Raw genomic sequence first — 23,265 nt, forward strand, 5'->3', positions numbered from 1 at the left:
CATCTTATCCACTCTCCTCTTAACCCACTTTTGTCAGGGCAGGGACTGTCAACTACTTCCCCTTTGGACAGTGCCTAGCACAATGGGCCATTAGGCACTGCCACAATGAACATGTTAAATAATAAAACAGGCTATTTTGTTCTAATAGATCGCCTATAAAAGGATGGAGTGGATAGAAGCTTATCCACATTTAAAGCTACTCAGACAAGGGTTCCTCCCTTTGCTTTTCTGCTGAGTTATTTTGTGATAATTAACTCCTCTTCATCTCTAAATTCATCTCCACATCAATGACCTTACTAATGAATTCCTATGTTTTTTGTCCCTTCCCTTTTGTGCTCCTTCAGTTAGATTTTTCTTTGCCAGACATTTTAGTTCCCCCTCTTCTTGCTAACACATCGAAACTGGGGTATGTATTATGACTGTTGCTTCTGTCATTTAGCATGGGGGAAAATACATGTACGTAGATACGAGTTGTATATCAAGTAGTACTTCTTTGGTTCCCCTCTCTTGCCTTCCTATTATTAAATTATAAAGAAAAACTGTCATCATAGTCTCCTGGCCAACTCACAGAGAGCAGAGTTATGGTTCCCTTGATAAATTGCAAAGCATTATTAAGTTTTGCTCTTTGGACTGAGAGTATTGGCATAAAAGGACATCAACCACAGTCACATTGCTCTTGATTGCTGCTTAATTGCTGCTTGTTTGTGTTAGAGATCATGTGGTTTGATTGATCTTACCCTGCTTTTGTCATTATAGTTACAACTTCCTAGTTTTCTCCTTGTACCTAGACCACAGGATGACTTTTAAATCCTGAATAATTTATGTGGCTGGCCAGTTAAACAGCTTAAAATAGCATTATATATTTAAGCCAATAGCTCAACCTTGAAATCATCATTTATGCAACCAAGGCATTAAATATTTATTGTGGGCTTATGTTGAAATATAAAATAGCAGGGTTTTTTAAAGCTTTTTTTAAAGTAAACAATGGCAAACATCCTAGTGCCCATCCATGAATACTGATTTTCCCCTCCTCTTCTTTATTTTTTATTTTTTTTTCAGTTTTAAGTGCTTGTTTATGGCTTGCACTAAAAATGGGCCACGATTCAGCAAGCAAATGCTTAGCTTTAAGTATGTGAGTAGTCTCATTCCAGTCGTCCTTTAGGCTGGCTTCAGTGGAGCAGCTCACATTCTTAGGTACTTGCTTAAAGACCTGGCTGAGTCAGAACCTTAACTATTATCTCATCACAGATCAGGTACAGCACAGACAGTGGAAATACAAGCTTCCTCACTAGTTCCTGCCAGTGGTCCTCAAGAGACACCACCTCTTTTCAGGAGAGGATAGTTCAGTTACTTTTCTGTGCCTATTTAATGTTGGTCTCTACTGAGACTGCCATGTAGTGCTAATTGTGATGGGGTCAAATTTTCAAAAGCATCCACATGATTTAGGAGCCTTAATCTCATCAATTTATATTGGGACTTGGATAAAATTTTCACAAATGCCTCTCACCGTTGCTGGTGACATGTACATCTGCGCTAGGGATTTGTCTGAGACTCATCAACCTACTCTACAGAGGCAAGTAGACATCCCAGGTGTCATTATGCTTTATGATTTTGGTTTGTTTGTTTTTGTTCCATCATGTGATTAATTTTTACCTTCCTAGATCCTTAAGTATTCCTCCAGTAGCTTGTACACTTCAAAGTCAACCAGAGACTAAGTTGTTGCTCGCTAGTGAGTTGTGTGTCAGACACTTCTGGCTAAATGGGATGGTACGACTTTCTCTTCTCTTTTTCAACATTTGATATTGCTGTAGATGGAATCAAAGTAAAAGCTTTGGGGTTTGCTCATTCTTTCCTGGATAATGCAGCCAAATGCCCAACACCTCTGAGAGATCTAAAATAACTCTGGAATAGTGTCTCCAGGGAAGTGGTCGGCCATCACTATAAATACTTAAAGGAAGGGTTGATAAAACTTTAGTGGGAAAGAAGTACAGGAGAGTCTTGCAAAATGGCAAATGCCCAGAAATAGGCCTTTCTTATGTTTAACGTGTTGGTGAAATCTCTGCTGTGCTGATCCTTTACACTTGGCATGCCAGAGGACCATAAAGATACTCCTATGTGAAAACCCCCACAGCCAGCATGTGGGGAGAATGCACTGCTATTTATTGAATGTTCACATGCACATATTAAAAGGCCTTGTCGATGTCCCTTTGAGGTCACAGTCTAGGTTGAGCACACACACTAGTTAAACACATATTATGTCTATGGGCAAGATTTCCAGCTGATGTGAACTGACATCACTCTATGGAAGTAGCTCTAGAACCTGAGCCCATATGGATAGAGCTATATATAAAATACATACACCAACTGACAACACACATGTGAGGTGCTAGAATAAGTTCACAGTATTTGTCATTGAGGGGCTTCTTGGAAGAGCTGTGTTGATGAGGGATTTGAAGGAAGATGTCCGGAAGTTTGGCACACCGGCAGAAAGAGAAATGATGGGAGAAGAGGAAGAATAGAAGATGCTTCAACAATGAGAGCATGAGACGTATTTTAGAGGAAAAGGATTCCATCCTGATACCCACAATTTTGGTTGGCTCCTTGCAGCTGGGTTGGACCTTAGTAATCTTCTCTCGTCCTACTGTCTGTGCTTCTGTGATTTTTAGAAGCTGATTGGAGAGATTGATTGGTACAGTGGAGTGCTTTGCAAGGTGTTATTTTAAAGGCCATATTTCTCACTGTACAGCCATCAAAATGCAAAGGGTCAAAAGAAGCCTATTTTTTTTTTTTTGCAATTCAGCTTTTAAAGTAGATGGAAATATGCTCCATTTATTACAATTGCCAGCAGCTTATGTTTCATATCTCTGTTTTAACAGGTGCCATAGTACAAAGCAAGCCTTGTACGCTTTCTATGTTGTACATAGCATGTATGAGTCCGAGACTCCATTTGGAGAAATTTATGCCAGGTTTATCTTTGATTTCTTTGTAAACAATTTCAGAAAGAAAAAACAAAACACAAAATTGGGCTCTATTCTCTCAACTTGGATAAAAGAGAGTTACCTCAAAACTTCTTTGGTTTGATATGTGTGTATGACTGCCCAGGTGAATAATGAAGAAAAAAGGCTCAAGGAATGCACGCCAGCTCAAGTTGCTGGTTTCTTGTTTTTCTTTTCTTTTTTAAAGACAGGTGTACCATTTACCTTAGCTCCAGACTTCTGTTGCTGTCACTGAGCGTACACAATCAACACTTAATCCACCTCTGTGACTTGGCTTCTCTGTAATAATAATAGCAGAGAAATAAACAAACTTTCTGCTGGTGTACATGCACCATTGATTTCAATGGAGTTTTACTCATTTGTGTTGGGAGAGAATTTGTTCTCCAAATCTTCCTTACTACAGAAGAGCAACAAACTCAGTTCAGGTCAAAAGGGAATCGGAATTGATAATAAATTACTTTACACTAGTTACAAAAAGTCACTTTCAATGTATGATTCTTATCCATTTGATATTATTTTATTGCTATAGAGGCAACCTCAATTAGATTTACATATGTTGTTGTGGTGATGGAGGAAGGAAATCTGTGTATATACATACTGTAATTTTTTCAGTAAAAGGAGTTTGGGGAATAGGGGAAACTATTTAATATTCCAACAAGAATGGAATGCAAAGAGGTGACATCTTCACTTTGATTATTAAAGAGACAGAGTGAATCATCAATTTTTAAGCACCCTGATCAGAGGCTTTTGGAAACTTAGTTTTTCCTAGCACATGAAGATGAATCAGTTCAGAGCATGTGGTGAACACCACTGGCAGAAAATGTGCTGGCAAAGCCTTTTCAAGGCATCCAAAATGGTAACATCACAACCATCCACATGTGGTGCTTATATTGAAACAGGTCTCCTGTTGTGTGCTGTGAAACCAGACTGTTCCTGTCCATGGAGACCTGACAGATGCCAATGAATAAAGCATGAATCCACATCAAGATCGTCCCAGCTATCCTTATTAGGATCACAAAAAAAGGGGGATTTTCATTTACTGGCTGAAGGCTCTTGATGTAGTGGATGCTTGATCCAGTGGGGTTGGGTCCAGGTTTGAGCCAGTGACTGTTGCTCATTTCTCCGGCTCACTTTAAGTAAGCCTTCTTGGGATCTCTAGTTTAAGAATAAATTACAAAATAACTTCTTGAAGATGCCTGAGTGCTGCTGATGACAAAAGCTCGCATGACCAGAGTTCAGATGTTCATTTTTAACCCAGAAAGTACTAAATGGTTTGTGCCCTAGATCCCTAAGAGATCACCTTCCCCTTCCTCCCCCCACCTCCTGACTCAGCAACTGAACTGTAGTCCCACAGGCCTAAGTGAAAAGGGAACTGCCCGCTGGGTATTCTCTGTGAAGTTCCCTGACTTTGGAACATACCTTGATCAGCCAGAGCCAGATTAGTTAACCTCAAGGATTTAGTGCAAGGCTCTGTTTTTTAGTTTACTTTCCAAACATTTTTCAAAGGAGCTCTTGAAGGTAGCGTGTGGTTTTATTATTTATTTCTGTGTATTACAGTAGCACACAGAGATGCCAACTTAGTTTATGTAGGGACTGAAATTTATATTGTTGGCCATTAAATTATTCAACCTTTAACAAATAATAATTGATTGCATACATATCCATTTTATTCCACAAACCCCGAATTACAGACTCTGTTCACCCAGCTAGAAGTTGGATCCCAAAGAGTTTTGGAGTCTCTTGCCTTCACAAAAGCTGGGTAAATAAAGAGTGACAGGAAGAAATGAAAGCCTAATTCCACTCCTTGCAGTAAGGTTATTCTATCCCTCGGGAAGCAGGTGTCCTCTTCCCCTAGGGCTCTGGTAAAGGCTTAGCCTGCTGAGTGCACTGTAATGGATAGAAGTGGTGTTATTCATAGTTTAAAAGTACAATGCAGTGAAATAATCCTTTAATTCCATATGGTGCAGAAACTGAGTCACCTCAGAACTATACCATAGCCTAGATTTTGAGCTGCCAAATGGTACGTATGGGGTTTAAATAAATAAATAACTAGCTCAGAAGAGCAGCATCAGGGTGTCTTTGACACCTTGTGCAAACCCTGTGAAAAAGACTTTCACTTAATTCTCAGTAGGTTTGTTTATTTTGCTTTTTGTTACATGCTAAGCAGGCATCAGTATTATGGAATTATAAAGTGGCTTAGGCCCTGGTTTTTTAAAGCTATTTAGGAGGTGGTGCAATGCCCAACTGATGTAGGAGCCTAAATCACCTTTTCACCTTTGACTGAATTTAGATTCAAATGCCTAAATTCCTTTGGGAGGAAAAAAGATTTAGACTCCTAAATCAGTTGGGCACTGTGGTGCTGAGCGCAGACATGCCAAAATACCTTTTAAAAACCTAGGCCTAAGGGAGGTAGCAGAATAGACTGGTGATTTGATAGGATGTTGCTCTCTGTTCTTTGGCTCTCTCGTTCTTCTGGCACCCTCCCCTATCCCGATGATCCCCATCCTCCATTGTCCTGCCCAGAGGCAAAGAAACCATCATGGATCCATGTTTGAGTTTTCCTGAATAATATTTTATGGCTTGCACTCCTCTGTCCGTGCTTCAGTTCTAAGATGCCTGACTAATATAGTATCTTCATTCCTATGCCTCTATAAATACTGTAAAGACTGTGTAATTAGGTCAACTTTTGCCTTTAACCTACATCCACTTTTATCTTCAGCATTGCACTCCAATAGGCAAATGTACAGCATAATGCAGAGCTTAATTCCTTGTGGGTAATGTTGGGTATTTAGTTTGCTCCTTGAGTGTCACAGATTTAACGGGTCCATTATCTCCATAGGTTTGCCCATAACTTGCATTGATAGTCATGATGGCTGCATGCAAAAATCCATCTATGCTCAGTATCTGCTTTGTGTTTTTATGTTAGCCAGCATTATTTGCAATCCATTCCTCTTTTGATCCTCCAGTCCTGATTACACTGTCACTAAGAGAGAGAGGTTGTACATTTCTCTTCTTGTATTTATTTTGGAAACTACAGGTTTATTCAGAGACCTAGCAATTTTTGGTCAGTTTCTTTCTGATTTCACCCTGCATTCAAATCTCAACCTAATCTCTTTGCTTTTCCCTCATCTATTGGTACAGTATCTAACTGACACTGTCAGACCCCTCCCCCTCGCCCAGAGCCGAACTCAATATCTCCAAACTCCCTGTGTGCCCCTCAGCAGCTTCAGCTCTGCATGTTTCTCACACTAAGCTGCACAGTAGATTAGAGTGACATGTCTTATTTACCACATTTCTGACTCTGCTGACAAGCAGCTCAGTGCCTTTGATCGACTTAAGTTCTCCTAAGATAGTATCTTTACAATGCGCTGATGGGAACTCGGAGGAGGGAGGGGGACGGAACCAACAACAAAAAACAGGTGGGTGTGTTGGTATTTTTTCATTTTAATTATGACATTTCCTCAAGCATTTTGTGTGAGTGTGCAGGTGTGCACACATGCAGGCACGTGAGTTTTATGATCATGAATAACTGCTTCTGTTACAGGATCACCTAGAGGCCTCAACTGAGATTGGACTCATTGTTCTGGGCACTGTACAGACACACAGTAAGAGACAGTCCCTTCTCCAAAGATCTTATGGTCTAAATAGTAGACCAGGCGTAAAGGTATCCTCGTTTTGCAGAGGGGAAAGTGAGGCACAGACAATTTAAGGTCACATAGGAAGTCTATATGACATAGACGGAACTTGAATCTATATCTCCAGAGTCCCAGTCCAGTGCCTTAACCACGAGACCTCTCTCTTTTTCTTATTTTTCTTCTCATTTATCCTTTTCCCTTACCTGCATTTTTCTATTAAAAATAACTGGGATTTGGAAAATTTTGTGCATTTGACATTCAGTATCAACCCCTTAGCCAATGATACTAAACATCAACAAAGGGAAAGTTTCAAAACGGTGACTGTGTTTGCAAACACGTGATCCCCATGTTACTCAACATGGGCAAATAGACGTAGCGCTCGCTTTCACTTTGCGTCTATTCAGTCTCACTTTCTAGTCTCTGTACGCTAGAACAAATCTGTATTGCTTGGGTTTCTAACAGTGGAAGGAGGATGGTGAAACCATCCCAAGTCGTCATTGCTGACGTGTTTGGATCATGGAAGCATTTGTTAGATTTTGTAAAAATCCACATGGCCAGATCCTGTATTGTGGCCAAGGAGTCCTCAGGGTAGCCCTGGAGCCGGGAGTAAAAAAGGTGCTAATTGCAAACCAGTGCCCCCCGATCATTGTCCAGCTCAGGGCATGGCTAGGTTCCTGGTGCAGTTTAGTCTGGAGGCTGCTGTAAACTGTGCACCATCTCTCATTGGCCTGCAGGGGGTGCCATGGTAGAAGGGAATCCCAGCCTTTTCCCTGGCACTGTCCCCTGCACTGGACGCCAGGAGAGGAATGATTTAGGAGCAATTGTAGTTTTTGTGCGACACCCATGGTATTCTCCTAACTATTGACAAGGCCGATTTGTGCCACCAGAGCAGTGCACCAAGCTTATACAGCATGGCTGAGGCTCTAGCGTTTTATTTGCAGACTTTTTTTTACTAGGATTATGTTATTTCAGTTTTTCTTTAACTTTGACTAGCTGAATCTATGTGAATAGATTGCAGTGAGAGATTGCCTTGCCATTTAAACTGTTCTCACGTGCATGCACATGTGTGACTTTAGGTGTCTTTAAAGAGGGTGCTGGGCCAATTTTCTTTCTTTCTTTCTTTTTAAGTATAGTACAGTTTGATCCCTTCTTATTCCTTTTTGTTATAAAAAGGAAACCCTCAGCAGTCTGGCATGAGAAAAGCTCTGCTTGGAAAAACAAAGGAAAATGGGGAGAAATGGTAAATCTTAACTTGGACTTGCTTCTGAATTTGCTGTAGAGTCTATACAATTCACTTGGTGCATCCTGAGTTCTGGGCTCAGATATCTTGGTCATATCCTCTTTCTTTCTGTAAATTGTGCTGGAAAAATGACACCTGCTGGGCTTCTCTTCTCTCCCTGTAACTAGCTGGAATTCACCACATAATGGAAGAACTATAAAAATGAGCAGTGCTGCTAACTAATTCTTGAAAGCTGTGCACCAAATAAATCAAGTTTCAGCTGAGCCCTGGGGTGATAGGAGTTTGTTAGGTCGTCAGCAAGAGCAATGAAAACAATGATCAAAAATTTCCTGGCTGGGTATTAAAGATGGTTAACGATATAATTAGATCAGAATTCCAGTGACTGAAGGACCTATTGACCATACAATCTGGCACAGAAAAGGATATCTTCTTGCAATGTCAAAAAAAAAAAAATGCTGCTGCTTTTATTACTGGGTTTATATTTACAGTGTTTTGGGTTTTTATTACTGGGTTTATATTCGCACAGAGTTTTGGGTTTTTATTTTAAGCTTCCCTGAAAGATGCTGAAAGAGGAAAACTGTTGTTAGAAGCTCTGATTAAATAGTGGGACAGGAAAACATTAAATAAAATAGGTACTGAAAACTCTGGTGTAAAAATATGTGGAAAAACTGCTGCTAAAAAAATCTTCCAGCCTGTTACAATAAGAGTTTTTCCACCACTGAGCAATTGTTGACACAATACTAAGTCAGTGAAAGTAGATCTCTTTTCCTGAGGGTGGTTAAATTTTAAAGCTGCGGCCATAATGTTACCGTACATCTTGGTCATAGATAAGATCTGTGAATTATATATGAAGGATTAGACCTCTTGAATTAGTTATGACCCCAAAAACAGATCCATTAGATCTGTCTGATAAGGCATTACATTGCAATAAAGGTCTGTTTACCTGAGATTTTACGGCTTAGTCATGGTACTTACTTTGGTTAGGATAATACGTTATAAACGTTTGTCTCCCAGATAGCTTTTTTTTTCTTTCTTTTTAACTGTTAGAGGGACCAAAGAGCTTCCTTTTTTTAGCGAGCGCAAAGAGGTTGAGCATATGGTGAGGCTCACAGCCCCAAAGCAGGAACTGGGGATATTAGGGTGGTCTGAATGCGTTTCTGGAGCTTTCATCTCTTATGTTATGAGTGTCCATTCTTACTTTAGCTGGGTGTTTTTCCATAGACAGCACTAGCTGCTGCCCCACATTGATTGACTGAGAGCATTTCTGGTCTTCAAAGCCCAGCTAACTTATCGTAGAGGACATGGAAATAATGGCTGGTTTGTGGGTAGGGGTTATGGAAAGTTTTCCCAATTTTCCTTCTCCCCTCAACCCCATGAACCTCGCTCTGCACACATATGCACGCATCATGACGAGCATGTACGGTGAGGCTACCGTTGTTCCCAACCCTTTCAAGTCTACACTGTGTTGTAAAGACACAAGGCCATACGGTTCAGCTGATGTGAAGTGGTGTAGCTCCACTGAGTGAAGTCATTGGAGCTAAGTTGACTTCCACTCACAGAGGATCTGCCCCCAAAACTTTCTTACCACTGCTTGCAGGACTAGCAGTTTGGTTCTTGATACCACAGGCCCACCAAATGAATGCGCACAGGCCACCCAAGTGGTAGTGGGCTGTGGCACAAATAAGTGAGCCATAGGCGACTCCTGAAAAAGCTCTGAACTTCTTATGATAAATGTGGATGTTGCGTTCTTATATTTTAAATGGTCTGTGAAAGAATGTTTAAGAACAATGTTCAGCTCTAAAATTGCACCTTCCAGCCCAGGATCTCAAAGCACTTTCATTATCCCCGTTTAACAGTTGAGGAAACTGAGGCACAGAGGTGAAGTGACTCGCATAAGATTACATGCCAGAACTTTCGGAGAGCTGTGTCTCACCATAGTTCCCAGGTACCCCCCTGTCCACTGGACTACTTATCTTTAGCAAGAGAAAAATACATTCTTCTAGTGTCTTGACATATGAGCTTCTTGATGTGCATACTTTGAAAGCTGCAAATAAACTGTTTATGTGAAAAAACAGTTGTCTCAGCATACCACTAAGAGAAGCAACAAAATCAGATTGAGTGTGAGTTGTCTTCATAGCTAGAATTACAAGTTGTAGAGTGCCTGCTTTTCCTTACAGTTTGTCCTTGTCCAAATTGTGTTAGATTGTCACTATCCCATCAACATGAGGGACAAGTTTCAAGATGTTTCATGTATTTGGGTAGTGAACCCATAAGGGATGAAGAGAGTGTATGTGTCTTGGGAAAATCTTGCAGCATGTTTTCCAGCACAAATGGACCAGAAATAAGGAGCAGAGAAAAGTGAATTAAGTAAATGATTAAGTACTGGATTTGTTATCAAGATGTAGTTCTGTGAACAGAGACATTTTGGTTTCTGCTGCTGAAACTGACAGTGGTTGGAGATACTGTGGTTCTCAGCTGCTGTATGGACAAGACAGAACATTAGTGTTCTCTGTATATTTGAGAAAACACAGTGGAACAATGGAGAATTTAGTAGACTCCTTGGACAGATTTATAAATATTGTGCTTGGGATAATTCTCAATAAAAAATGTGTCCAATGAACAGCAAAATAAAGTCTAAAGGTGGGATTTTCAAAAGCGCTTTTGAAAATCCCATCTTTAGACTTTATTTTGCTGTTCATGGAATATTTGTGAGCAGATCAGTCACCTTTTGCAAATATTTGCTGTTCATTCTTTGAACTGTTGCTAGGTTGTGATTTGGTCTGATAAATCACATAGTACTCTTCATACGTGCACTTCTAGTGCAAAATACTCAGACATGTTAGTTTAAAATTCAGTTTCCATATATACACATACAACTTTGAAATTCATCTTCTACAAGTATTCATGCCAATGTAATCCCCAGTCACACACACGTTCACAGAAAATAATGCAAAAGGGCATCAGCAGGGCAGAAACAAATTATTTGTTAAAATCGAGCAAATGGTAGCAAAATGTAGATAAATACAAACCTACTTTTCAGATATTTCACTGAGTTCTACTAGTTATATCTCATGTTTAGACAGCAGTCTATCTGCATTAATACTCTGAATGATTAACTTGTACAAGCTACAGCATCAGAAGGCAGTACGTGTTATCAGATACACAGAAAAAATAGGGATTTTTTAACCTCCATGACTATAATAATGAATCATTTATAAATTAGTTTAAAACACAAGAAAAATACAGAAGCTGACAAATAGATCTGGTTAGTCCATGAATATATAGGGCAGCCAAGAGGCTTTTTAAGGAACTAAGTAAAGAATTTAGGCTCCAATTCTGCAAAGACGTCCCCACAGTGAAGATTATGATCCCCACAAAATGTCTTCAGTTGATCTTTGATCCTCAGTTGTTCTTAAATTGTAAATACTAAATTAGGCACCAAGGGTGCACACACTTAAATGGGGGTGTAACGTTATGAAAACCAGCAGTCTCAGTGGTGTGAGTAACTTTCTTTATCTGGCTAAATGTTTGCAGGTTCAAGCCTTAAACTGTAAGCTCTTTGGGATAGAGACCTTGTCTGCTTGTATTTCAGCAGACCTGTGACACTCTAGACGTTAATATGCAATTGAGCTGCCACTTGGATTAGAGGATCTGGGATTGTAAGGAACCTGTGGTTATTAGGGCTGGATCTTGCCATTGCATACTACAGGTGCCACAACAGTGGTGCTAAGAAATAACATCAGAGAGGAGGCACTACCCAAACCAATCTAAACGTCTGCTTTTTTGTATGTGCTCTGTCTCTCTTCTGCAGCTCAAGCCAGGTCAGAATAGTTGCCGAGACAGTGACAGTGAAAGTGCTGGTGGAGACTCGAAAGGATTCCATCGGAGCAGCTCTCGGGAAAGACTCAGTGACGTAAGTAAAACTCCTGAGGTCACATACTGCCCTGACTTGTATCTTCAAGTCAGGGCAGAGTTTGGCCCTTGGGGCAATGTGTTGCTAAAATTTCTCTTGCACACTCCACTGGTGGGAGTTGCTCTCTGGCCCCCTTGTGGGACTGACTCCTCCTAAATGTGGTAACCATCTCTATTTGTGTGTAGATGATCACTAACTTGCAGCCAGTTGAAAGAAAGGGGTTGATTCATTTTGTTATGTTGCAATGAGCTAGAGAGTTGTAGCCGTTATAATATTGGTAGGTTGGTATCTTAGACCACCATGACCTGTGCGAATGGTTTGAGCTCCCGAACAACTACGTTATCAGGATCAACAGCGTGAGAACCACCGTAGATTTGGAGACTCTGGGAGTAGGTGAGGAAGAGTGGCCACAAGTAATACACTCACAAGTTATCAAACGCCCTTTCTATGAACAATTTCATTAAGCAGATGAACAATGCCACAACTATTGTTATATGTGCAGATATAGAGACAAACCATAAGATGTCCAGCATCAATGATTTCATGCTCTCATCCCCTGGGGAAACGTTGAAATGAGTGGATAATTATCAGGTGTCCATCCTGGTGGTTGTTTCCTGATATGCTTCCCTGGCTAGACAGCAGCTTTTATCCTGATTTTCTTTTATGCCCTCCATGTTCATGCATATGCATCAGAATGACAACCCGTTTCCTTATTTGTTCTTCCCCACCCCATGAATTTTAGGGTGACCCATTTCTCATAGGCTATCCCCTTCATTCCCCTTATTCTCATTAACATCTACGTCAATGAGTTATCATAGCAACTTGAGGTTATTACAAAATCATCTGAAATGTTACTATTGGGCGTCTTTCGGTATTAACTGGTACATTGCAGCATATTTTCCAGTTTATTGCTGCATAGTTTCCAGAACAACAGCACTCAACCCAACTTTTAGTGTATTCTTACAATGTACTGGTACATGGTTATCTCTGTTACCTAGTCATGCCAACCTGCCTGAGGCCTCTGAGGCTTTCTGTGGACAAGTTACATATCTTACAGACCTAAAGCCTGCAGGTCTTGCATTACAGTTTTGTCTGTTTTAGATACCGAATACACACTAATCAGTGATACATACTTATACTTTACCACTTAAACCTACAACTCAGATCTAATCTGTTACCCGTACATTGATTACAAAATTATATGATGATGTATATAATTAGCTACCCAATGAACATTAGTTTGATAAGTACTGTAGGCTCTTCCCCAAGATGGAAAGAGGGGGAATGTATTTACTGTAGAGAATTTAATGCTTGTGAAAGATGTTGGAGAAGTGGGGAGATGGAAGTCATTTTTATTCACTGAACAGGTATGACATGGCCCATAGCAGGACAAGTTTTGCCTTCACTGCTCTGCCAAACTTCCCTTGATGGAGCCAGCACTAGTGGTGGGGGGTAGCTCCATGCAAAACACAAACCTTTTCCTTCTCTCTCTGTTGCAGGGTATTAACCATTCACTAATTAAACTATGCATCAGTTATTCAACCAACACCTGGAATGAGAATAGACACACTCTGGGAACACAATGGACCTTCTTTTGCTATAATCAGATCATTTAACCTAGGGGTGGATTTTTTATTTATTTATTTTTTTAAATAAAATGTCTCATCTACAGGCCAGTCTATGAGTCAGATCCTGAGCTGGTGTATTTCAGCGTAGTTTCATCGGAGCTATGCCATCTGAGGGTCCTGCATCTCTAATGCATAATAAATGTTACCCAAGACTCAGAAATAGGTGTTCAAATTTCGAAGACAGATAACGCGGGGTGGCCTGCACAGGCAAGATGAACTTAAGCAGAAATAAAACTGAGTTGAGCATAACTTTTTTTAACCCCTTTACTTGGTAAATGTAAGCCTGAAAGCACAGAACTAGTTCTGGATGCATTGTGCAGTACCACTGGAATGGTTCCTAATGTACTGGTTTGAAGGTACGCAACCTTCAGATCTCTCTCTTTTCGCGTTATTTTAGGGGCCCATCCCTCCCCTAGACTCAGCCTTCATGGATTGCCTCATGTTAGTTTTAAAGCCTGTCCTTTATAGCCGCAGGGTGAGGCTGTTGTCAGTGCAATAAGGTATCATCAAAGGAAAGGAGAGAGACTTTCGCCAGTAGTAAGTAACTTGAGATTTTCCATTCACTCTAGATGGCACTTCACTGTTGTAGTCATGGTTGTGTCATGTGCTTGCACTGCAGCTTGGGGCTGATCATAACATTTTGCTCTCTCTATGACATCTAGGGTCTTTGCAAGCGCTATTTAATTTATCCTCAAAACTCCTTTGCAATTTAGTAAAGATGAGGACCCCAAGACTGAGAATTCTGTGACTTATCCCATGCCTCACAGCAAGTCAGTGCCAGAGCTGGGAGTAGACCCCAGCGTTCCTGATTCCAGTTCCCTGGTCTTACACAGATTAATTCTGTGGACTCTGACAATACGTTCTCTTCAACCTGACAGTGCGGATAATGGAAAAGAGAAGGGGAACATTTTTAGCTCCCATTAGACACCCAAGAGATCACAGAAGGATCGCATTATCTGCTAGTGGGGATCTCAGCAATAATCTTAATATTTTTTTCGTTTCTTTTGCCGAAGTTGATAGCAAACCCTGTCATGCTTTGATAACATAGCACAGTTTAAACATGCCTTTACAAGAGACCCCTGGATCGCTGTCCAATGCTGCCAGTTCAGCTGAGACTTAAGAAGCATGCATGAGATGGATATCTCTTTATCTGAGACTGTGGTGGCCCCGAGCCTTTTTCAGATTCTTTCACTTATGAAAAGTAAATATCATTGTACAATTTCCTCCTCAGTCTAAAGCAGAAATCTTGTTTTTAAAAGATGAAGTCCCAGATAACAGCTCTGATGTTTTCACTTCCAGCTCTCTGAGAGCCCACCTTGAATTGCATTCTTACAGACAAACAAGGTTTGAGAGCCTAACAGAGTTATTTAAAAAATAATACATTTTAAAAGGGGCAGGCTGTCTGAGTACATCTTATTTGCCAACACTGATTGTCCTAAAAAGAACAGTAGATGAGACTAATATCTCCCTGTGTGCAGAATTTTCACTTTTCACGTGGGAAAAATAGAAGATTGTGTACTCAGTAGAAAATTTGGGTAGAGTTTAAAATCTCTTATTGAGATCAGGCCAAAGGCCAAAAAAGCAAATCTTGGACTCTCGGTATAATGAATTTCTACTATGATAGCCATGCAAGCTAGAATGGTAGGTATGGCTCATGCATGAAGATGTATAATGAATGCAATGCATATATTTTAGATGGATAATTCATTTTCAAATCTCTGGTTGTAAGTAAGTTGTTGAAACAGACATGTTAATGTCATGAGTTTTAATGAGAAGCCTAAGTGATCGCCCACTGCCGCACAGAAAGAGGGATAATATAATGAATAACTCACTTGCTAGTAGCATCATTCCCTCTCCTGACAGATATCTTTCAACTGTGCATTCTATAAATGTGCCTGCAATACTTGGGCAACAGAGACATTGGTGAAGTGTATTTAAAAGGGATTATTCCTCTGCAGCTTGATGAGCTCAAAGCAGGTAATTTGCTGCCCTTGCAAGAGCCCTGGTCAAAACCAAAAAGAAAATAACACACTGAAAAGATCATGTTAATCACGAGACTTTTTCTCATAATGAGCTTTGAAATAGCATCAGATAGTAGGAAGTGAATCACCCATGTTCTTGTCAAATGCTGTGCAGTGAAACTGATTTCCATCACCTCTCCCTGCTTCCCCCCTCCCTCCTCTCCCCCCCGAACTCTAGAAAAGAATGTAATTAACGGAGAACTTGACCACTGGTAAATTAAGGATAATGATTACCTGACAGCTCCATTGCAACTCTTTGACAGTGAAACGATAAATCTCATTTTTGAGTTTGTAAACCTGTCTTCCACCAGCCCTTCCACTCCTCCCCCCGGCCCAACACACACACATTTTTGCTTCCTGTATTTCTTCTTCGATAGTCTTTTTTGGAATGACAACTTGTTTTCTGCTTTCTGGGTAGAGCTAGCCTCAGGGCCGTAAAGCAGAGAAATTGGAGACCTCCTTTTTATGTGGAGCTGGGAATACATAGGGTGCTGTAGTCATTTTAATCTCATCAAAATCTTGCCAGTAGTGGAATTTATTCTGTTGAGATTTTGCTTGAAGACAACATGGCTGTGCCTTCTCTTTTCTTCATCCTGGCGCTCACTCAACTTTTGCTTTTTAAATTAAGATTCTTCCCCTTTTGAAATACTTGGGATCACCGTCAGTTGCCAGAAGAGGTAAGGGAATCCTTGGGATAAAAAATCAACATACAGAAGTCAGCAGGCCTGGATGATAAACATCCCGGAGTACTAAAGGGATTAGCCAGTGAGCTTTCTGTGCCACTGATAAATACTTTTAACAAAGAGTAAAAGTGTCAGCATACTGCAACTCTCCCTTCTCCCCCCCAGCACCAAAAAAAAAAAAAAAAAAAAAAAGCTCAATCCTGAAAACTCTTGTCTCAATCCAACAAAGCACTGAAATAAATTTAAGCCTGTGAATTTTAAGCACAGGAGTAATTCCACTGAAGTCCGTTCTTGTATCCTTAATGGTTCATCCGTTCCTAAATTTGATGCATATCATACAAATGTGGATAGTGACAAATCAATAGCTGAGGAGTCCTGGCATCCCTGATACATGTGATTTATTCTCTCTTACACACAGGAATGATATGATTGCTGTAGATCGTGGGTAGCAATAATAAAATCTATTTTTCTCCTCCATGGTCTCAGGTAGGGGATGTCATTAGTGAGTCATTATTCCTCATAATGATCATCGATATCACACTGTTTGAAACTCCCCTTTGATACCTGAATGAGAAACATTTGAGCCAGGAGGGAAAAAACCTGTCCCATCTTCCCAACTCCCTCAACAATCTGCACACACAGCGCCACCTCTACTTCTGCAGATGTCATCTCAGGGCCCCAGAAAAGCACATAGCCTTTCTCTTGGGTGCCTCAGTTTCTCATGCTCTCTGGGTGTATGTTTCCAAATGCATTGGGTAGCCAGTGTCAGAGAGGAGGTGATGCTGGCAACTGAGTGAAGAGGGCCAAGCCTCAGTGTCACGCAGGGAAGTATCTGAGGTCTGATTGGAGTGTGAAGGTATCCAGGCCCCAATAAAGTCAGCAGGTGCCCCTCTCCCGTTAGTTTCAGCTTCAGATATTGGGACATTTTCACTTCTCTGCCTCCAGCTTCTTCTACAATAATTTTAAGTCCAAAACATCCAAGATGAGGGTCAGTGCTTGAGTTCTTGGATGTTAAACCCTTAGGATTTCCTCCCCTTTAGAATATCTCTTGTTTTCTTGGAGGTATCCAAATTGGAATAATACCAGGAAGGGTGTGTGCGCGCCTGTGCGTGCTCAAGAAGCTGATCGGCTGCATGTTGGGTCGTCTTTTTTTTTTTTTTTTTGTCTGAGGCTGGGAGCTTAAATGCTTTGTTGCATTATGTTAATTCGGCAGTGCAATCAAATTCATGTCGTAATTAAAGCTGTCAGTTGGAAGGCAAGCCAATCGCCGAGAAAACACAGCATAACAAATGAAGTGAAATGATTCTGCGTGTAGCTATACAATGCTTCGCCAGGCATGAAATTAAATAAGTAATTTGATGTTGACATCAGAAATTGAAATGATACCCACTGTTCCTTCATTCAGTCAGACCTGCATAAACAATAGCCAGAACAAATATGTACAACACAGTCCTTCTCCCCACACAGCTCCCCAAGTAATGCACAATATATATGCAAAATGTGTATAAATGTGCCTTCCAAGACTCGAAGGATGCAATTTTCTTTGGTACACGATGAGCTGATACTTCCAAGAGTGTTACTACTACTTTGCTCTTGGCCAAAAGTTTATTTCTTTAAAATAAAAATAAAATAAAATAAAATAAAAATGGCATAGTCTATTTTAAATGACAGCCTGTATAAGGCCTGTGACTCAGATTTTGCTCATGGGCTTCTCCTGGTGGTTGGGTGACCATTGAATATTGATGTTCTGTTTTGTACAGGGTGAAACATGAAATCATTTGATCTAATATAGGTGCACTATATGTAGGAAATATAATACCATCCAGTGCATGTAAAGATGCTGCATGCATTCACCAGTTAATACCAAGGATGGGGACAGGGTAGCATGATCCTATTGCTAGATGTAAAAAGGTCAGAAGCTTTCTTCTTGCATAGCCCTTGCTTCAACCCCTATGCGCTGTCACTGCTGTTCACAACACAACTAAGCTAGACTGTGACAGTCTTCCTTAGCTATACGCTTGTCATGATGAGCAAAAACCCTGTGCAAAACGTACTGTCCATATCTGGCTTGCGATGTTCAAAGGGTCATAACTCAGTCCAACCAAATTTCCCGGGAATACTGAGAAGCGTTGCTTTTCAAGTAAAGCCATTTCATTGCTTCTTTAAAAGTCTGAACCATTTTTGCTGACACTTAAAAAAACAAAAAAAACCCATACATTTAGGCAAAATCCAATCTTGGAAAATTTGAGGTGAAAGTTTTAGGAAATTGCAAGTGTCGGAGGATGTGATTAAAATGGAAATCATGTCACCTGAACCAGATTAGCACTGTAATAATAATGGTACATGCATAGTACTTTGAAGTAAAATCTTAAGATTTATACAGCATAAAATAGACCACAATAAAAGAAAATGCTAAAAAGCCAGAGAAAATGACATCCTTTAAAAGAAAAAAAAAATAGGTGAGGATTAGATAATGGAGTCTGACTGTGTTGAAAACAGGAAACACTTCTGATTGAGGAACATCAACTATAATCTTTCAGCACTGGGGATGGATAAGCCAAAGGAGAGCAGTAAGGGGGGTGAACTGCAAACCTTTAAAATCAAGGTTCAGTCATTTGTTACCTAAGATGTTGTAGATTCCCTAGGCGCTGGATGGTGTCGGAACACAGGTTCCCTTCAGATTATGGCCAAAGGGAAAGATCTCTCACAAGCCATGTTTATGACAATTAATGGAACTGAAGAGAACCACTTCACGCCTCTCTATTTGGTCCTTAATTGGTGAACTCTCCGTAGTATGCTGATTTATTTACAATGAACGTGGCTGTGAATCTGCAGCTTGTTGATACAATCCAGCTCTGTTACATTCACTGGAAATTGGTACAGGATAGGCCTCATCAGGCGTTAATTTCTCTGTCATTGGTGTGCTGCAATGCTCAAAAGTTATACTTGCTGTGGGACTGAGTCCTAGCTCAGAGAGGACTTCCTGTGATGGCTCCCTGCAGTAGCTTTAGAAATAGAGAGATATGGTGTTGCGAACGCTACATATTTTCTCTGAACTTGCTAAATGTGGTTGGTGTTACCCGTGCCATTTCAGGCGTTGCATACAGTATATTATTAGTGCAAGTGAGGCTTTACCAGGGAGCAGAAGCATTGAGGCAGCTGTGTAAGTTAGAGATGGAAAGCTCTTGATGACCGAGGTGGCCGATCTCCCTGGCCTGTAAAGGGCTGTTCTCTAGTCTACATCGTATTTTCTTGCATGTTGTCCAGTCTGGTTTGAAATATTTCAGGCAATGGGATCTTGGACAGCCTGAGCTCTAGTGTAATAGACAGTGACCTGGATTGTGAATGAAGTGCTTACGTCTCCCTCTCCCCCTTTATCTCCTTAATTCCTGTAAATATAGAGATTACAATCATGCCCCACCTTAAACCCAGAATTTCATAACACCTATTTTATACAAATTTTAAACCCAATTCCTTTGTTGCTTGTAGTTATTTCAGAGGTTTAAATTCAAAAGACTCATGCTGTGGGATTCATTGTTTGGTTTGTTTGTTTTTCTTTTAAAATCCATGGGTTGTCAAAAATATGGAAGTCTAAATTGGAAATTCTCGTGACTATATGTCTGGGAGATGGTACGTTAACTGTAGCTGCTTCTCTGTGCTCATGTGTTCTTTACATTTCAGGCTTCTAATTATGTTTACAAAATGTCTCATTTTAGAAAAGCAGCGTGTGCACTAACCAGGGCCTTTCGTGAATAAATTGGCAAACAGGTCATGCACTGAGAGAGTCATCCAAATCCACCGGGCTTTTTTATTTTGAAGTCGGTCTATGGTATCTTTTTTTTCCTCCTCCCACCTGCCCCTTTGTGGCCACAAAGCTGAGTAGCTGGAGTCCAGGGCATTGAATGTCAGCATGTCAGGGAGGCTGGTTGATGAGTGTCTGTTTAGTCTCGTTGCAGGGCGAAATGCCATCATTAATTCATTACCCGGCTGCCTGTCAAATAAATTGGCAATTACGTCCACCGCAGAAGCTTGGAATTCAGTAAATAGCATGTTACCATCTCAGAGTCGTTGAGAGATGTAAAGGGGAAAAATTAAGCATCACCGTGTTTGTTTCAGTAGCAGATGACAAGGGGCAGCACATTGGTTCTGTGATGTAGTGATGAGAAGCTTGGAAAGGGCTGGTAATGAGCTATGTGGATTGGAACGTGTTAAAAACCATCACTGACTTTCCACTTTCTTTGTGTTTTTTTTGCAGAGCTCAGCTCCGTCCAGCTTGGGAACAGGCTACTTTGTAAGTGTATCTCAACTTTAACACATGTGCCTCTGAAAGCTTAGCATTACTTCTGAAATGAAAGCTCCTTATTATGTTGAAACGAGCATGAATAACCAGTCTTAGTCTGCCTGATAGTTTTACTGATCTCCTTCCATTCCTATTATAGGTTAACAATTCTAGCTAGAATTCCAGACTTACTGAACAAAGGTTTTATGAATTGACCTTGTTTCAGGTTAATTAATATATATAATACCACTATATTTATTTGTATGATTGTAACAAACAATATGAAACACAATCCTATGTCTCAGATCCCGTCATTCTGATCTGAGATTCAAGGATCTTGATTCTTCCTCACTCCAATTTTTTCCATAGATTCACAGATTTGAAAGCCAGAAGGGCCCATTATGATCATCTACTTTGACCCCCTGCATTACACAAGCCACTGAATGTCAAACAGTGATTTCTGTACCAAGACCCATAACTTGTGGTTAAACTAGCGTATACCTTTTAGCAAGACACTGGTGGAACGCCTTTGATTCCAGTAAAATTATACTACTTTTCCATCAGTGTGAGAGGAGAATCAGGCCTAAGATTGATTGATCTATCTTGTCTATTTATCATAGAAAAAGTAAGATTTTTTTTGTTTTTGTTTACTGCAAAGAATTATTCTATCACGACCGAATCCAGAGAATAGTTAGTCTTTCGCCAGGATTTTATATTGAAGGTGGTTACTCCCCTTTCAGTGCAATTTATGGTATATTTCCCCAAGCAGGGCTTATTTCTGCCTTTCTAATATCTGTAGAGGAAATAGATCATTACATATTTCTGAAAACAGGTGGGTAAAATGCAATTAGACTTTTCCCACAGCGTGTGCTGTGTATAGTTAATAGTGTAATCAGAAGCTGCTCCCATCTTTTCATCAAACACTAGGGAAAAGAAAACTGTACACAGTACATGATGGAGAAATTTTAAAGTACTTCTATCCAGATTCCCAAAGTGAAACGTTCTTTCATTAGTACATGGTGAAATTAGTTCCTTACCATAGGGTCTGTGATCCTACATAGAAAGATATGGGATTAAACTGGATAACAAATGACCTCACATGTAAAGGGTGAAGTGCAAGCACGAAAACTGCTTGGCATTTGGAGGATTGCCATGTCCTGCTGGATTTACACCAGACTTCAGCTTAAAGTGAATGTTAACACTTCTGTCGGTGAAAAGGTCTGAAGAGAGCATTATCAGTTGAAGGCTGGTGGTTGTTCTCATAACTGTAGCAAAACCCAAATCACTGTAAAATAAGAAGTGTGCAACAGGCAAAAAACTGTTTCATTCCTTTAGCCTTCCCTTTGTCCCCGTTATGTACCATGCATATTGGGGGGGGGGGGAGGGGGAATCTTTGCAACATCTTAAGAACTATCTTCTATAAAGGCTAAAATGGAGTATCTTTCCATAGCCTGGCAGAAGTGCCATCCTTTGTGACTGGACACTTATTTTTTTACCTCCTCTGAAGAGGAGTACAGAGATGCTCTGGAATAGGTTAGATACAGTATGAGAAAAAAAGAGGTTTGTTAATTTTTAAACCCTTGTCTCCTTATTTTTGGAGCTGAATATGCATGGATGCAAGAGCACTCATTCAGCTTAATATTTCGGCAGCAGAGCTAACAGAAGTAAAGCCATCTGCCATTCATTTACACCATACTGTATGTGGGTTGGTCCAGCACAGTGAAAATCTGGAGGGTGTCAGCATCCCCTGTGCTTCATCCAAAAGCTTTAAAGTGTCCAATACTCCAAAGTTAAAGAGTTAAGTGACCACCAGAAAAAGAAAGGGCCTTTGAGTTCTTCTAGTGGCAACACATTGGCATTTTTAATGCTGTTGTTGAGATGGATTGGGGTTGAGGACAAAATCACTGAAGTTTGCACTAGTGTGTTGTGCTTAGCTGTGTATAGTCTGTGATATTTTGCTGCTGCTTCTTTTTTCCCCCCTCTATTCCACCAATAGTTAGTGCTGTAGTGTAGTTATCCTTGCAAAGTAATTTCTACACTTAAACAATTTTGGATGAAACTTGAAGAACCCACCACCACCTTCATCTTGGAAATAGTTGTTTTTAGGATTATCTTGCTAATTTTTTTTAAAAGCCCATAACATTATTAATGTACATGGGCCAGATATAACCCAGATGTGTTCTGCAGTACCAGACAATGAGAAAAATGCTCCAAAATGATCCGCTTAGCATGTGTTTCTGATAAATGTAATTATTGTGTTATCAAAATGCAAAAGGATATGAACTTGAATTGATGTTTTTACAAAGCCTTTAACCAGCAAGAGCCTAGTTGTCTTATTGGTTTCACTTGAATCCAGACTACCAGAACCATGGCTGTTAGAGCAGAGTCTCAACTAAAACAATATGGGCTTTGAGTTCAGTAAATAATAAACATTCTTGACCTGTGGGAGAGTTTTGTGGTTCGGTATGTGTTGTACAACAATGTTACAGCAAACCCCATAACATCCTGGAAGAAACATCTACATCAGGTAAGTGACAATGGGCTCATGGTTTTAGCTTCACCGTCCACCCAGTTCTGATGCATAACTTGGAAAACCAGATGGACACTGTTCTCCTACAGAACTGAGTGAGCTTTGAGGTATGGATAAAACTGCAAAGATGTGCTGGTAAATTAAGAAGTAATGAAATCCTTTTTCCTCTATTTCTAGATCACTATTTTAATCATCAGAGCCTATTGCTGCTTTTACCTCCCCCTTCCTTTTCACTAACTTTTTGACAGTAGTACCCCCTCCATCAACAGGCTCCCTTCTGTTTTCATTGCTGAGGAAAATCACCCTCATTGTGTGATAAGCACTCTATCCACACCCCTTT

General features: G+C 40.3%; 1 protein-coding gene across 10 annotated transcripts in view; it reads left to right on the forward strand.

The window, feature by feature from the left end:
• Nucleotides 1-23,265, forward strand: part of AUTS2 (activator of transcription and developmental regulator AUTS2) — an 881,418-nt gene that overhangs the window by 413,006 nt on the left and 445,147 nt on the right. For all 10 annotated transcript variants that reach the window (XM_067537918.1, XM_067537910.1, XM_067537915.1 and 7 more), the window contains exons 3-4: nucleotides 11,683-11,784; nucleotides 20,372-20,407. In XM_067537918.1, coding sequence (XP_067394019.1) covers nucleotides 11,683-11,784; nucleotides 20,372-20,407 — 138 coding nt within the window. The remainder of the gene's footprint in view (nucleotides 1-11,682; nucleotides 11,785-20,371; nucleotides 20,408-23,265) is intronic.

The sequence above is a fragment of the Emydura macquarii genome, unplaced genomic scaffold (assembly GCF_026122565.2).
Source record: "Emydura macquarii macquarii isolate MOO-44397 ecotype Brisbane River unplaced genomic scaffold, CSIRO-AGI_Emac_v2 contig_450, whole genome shotgun sequence".
In the NCBI taxonomy this organism is placed as follows: Eukaryota; Metazoa; Chordata; order Testudines; family Chelidae; genus Emydura; species Emydura macquarii.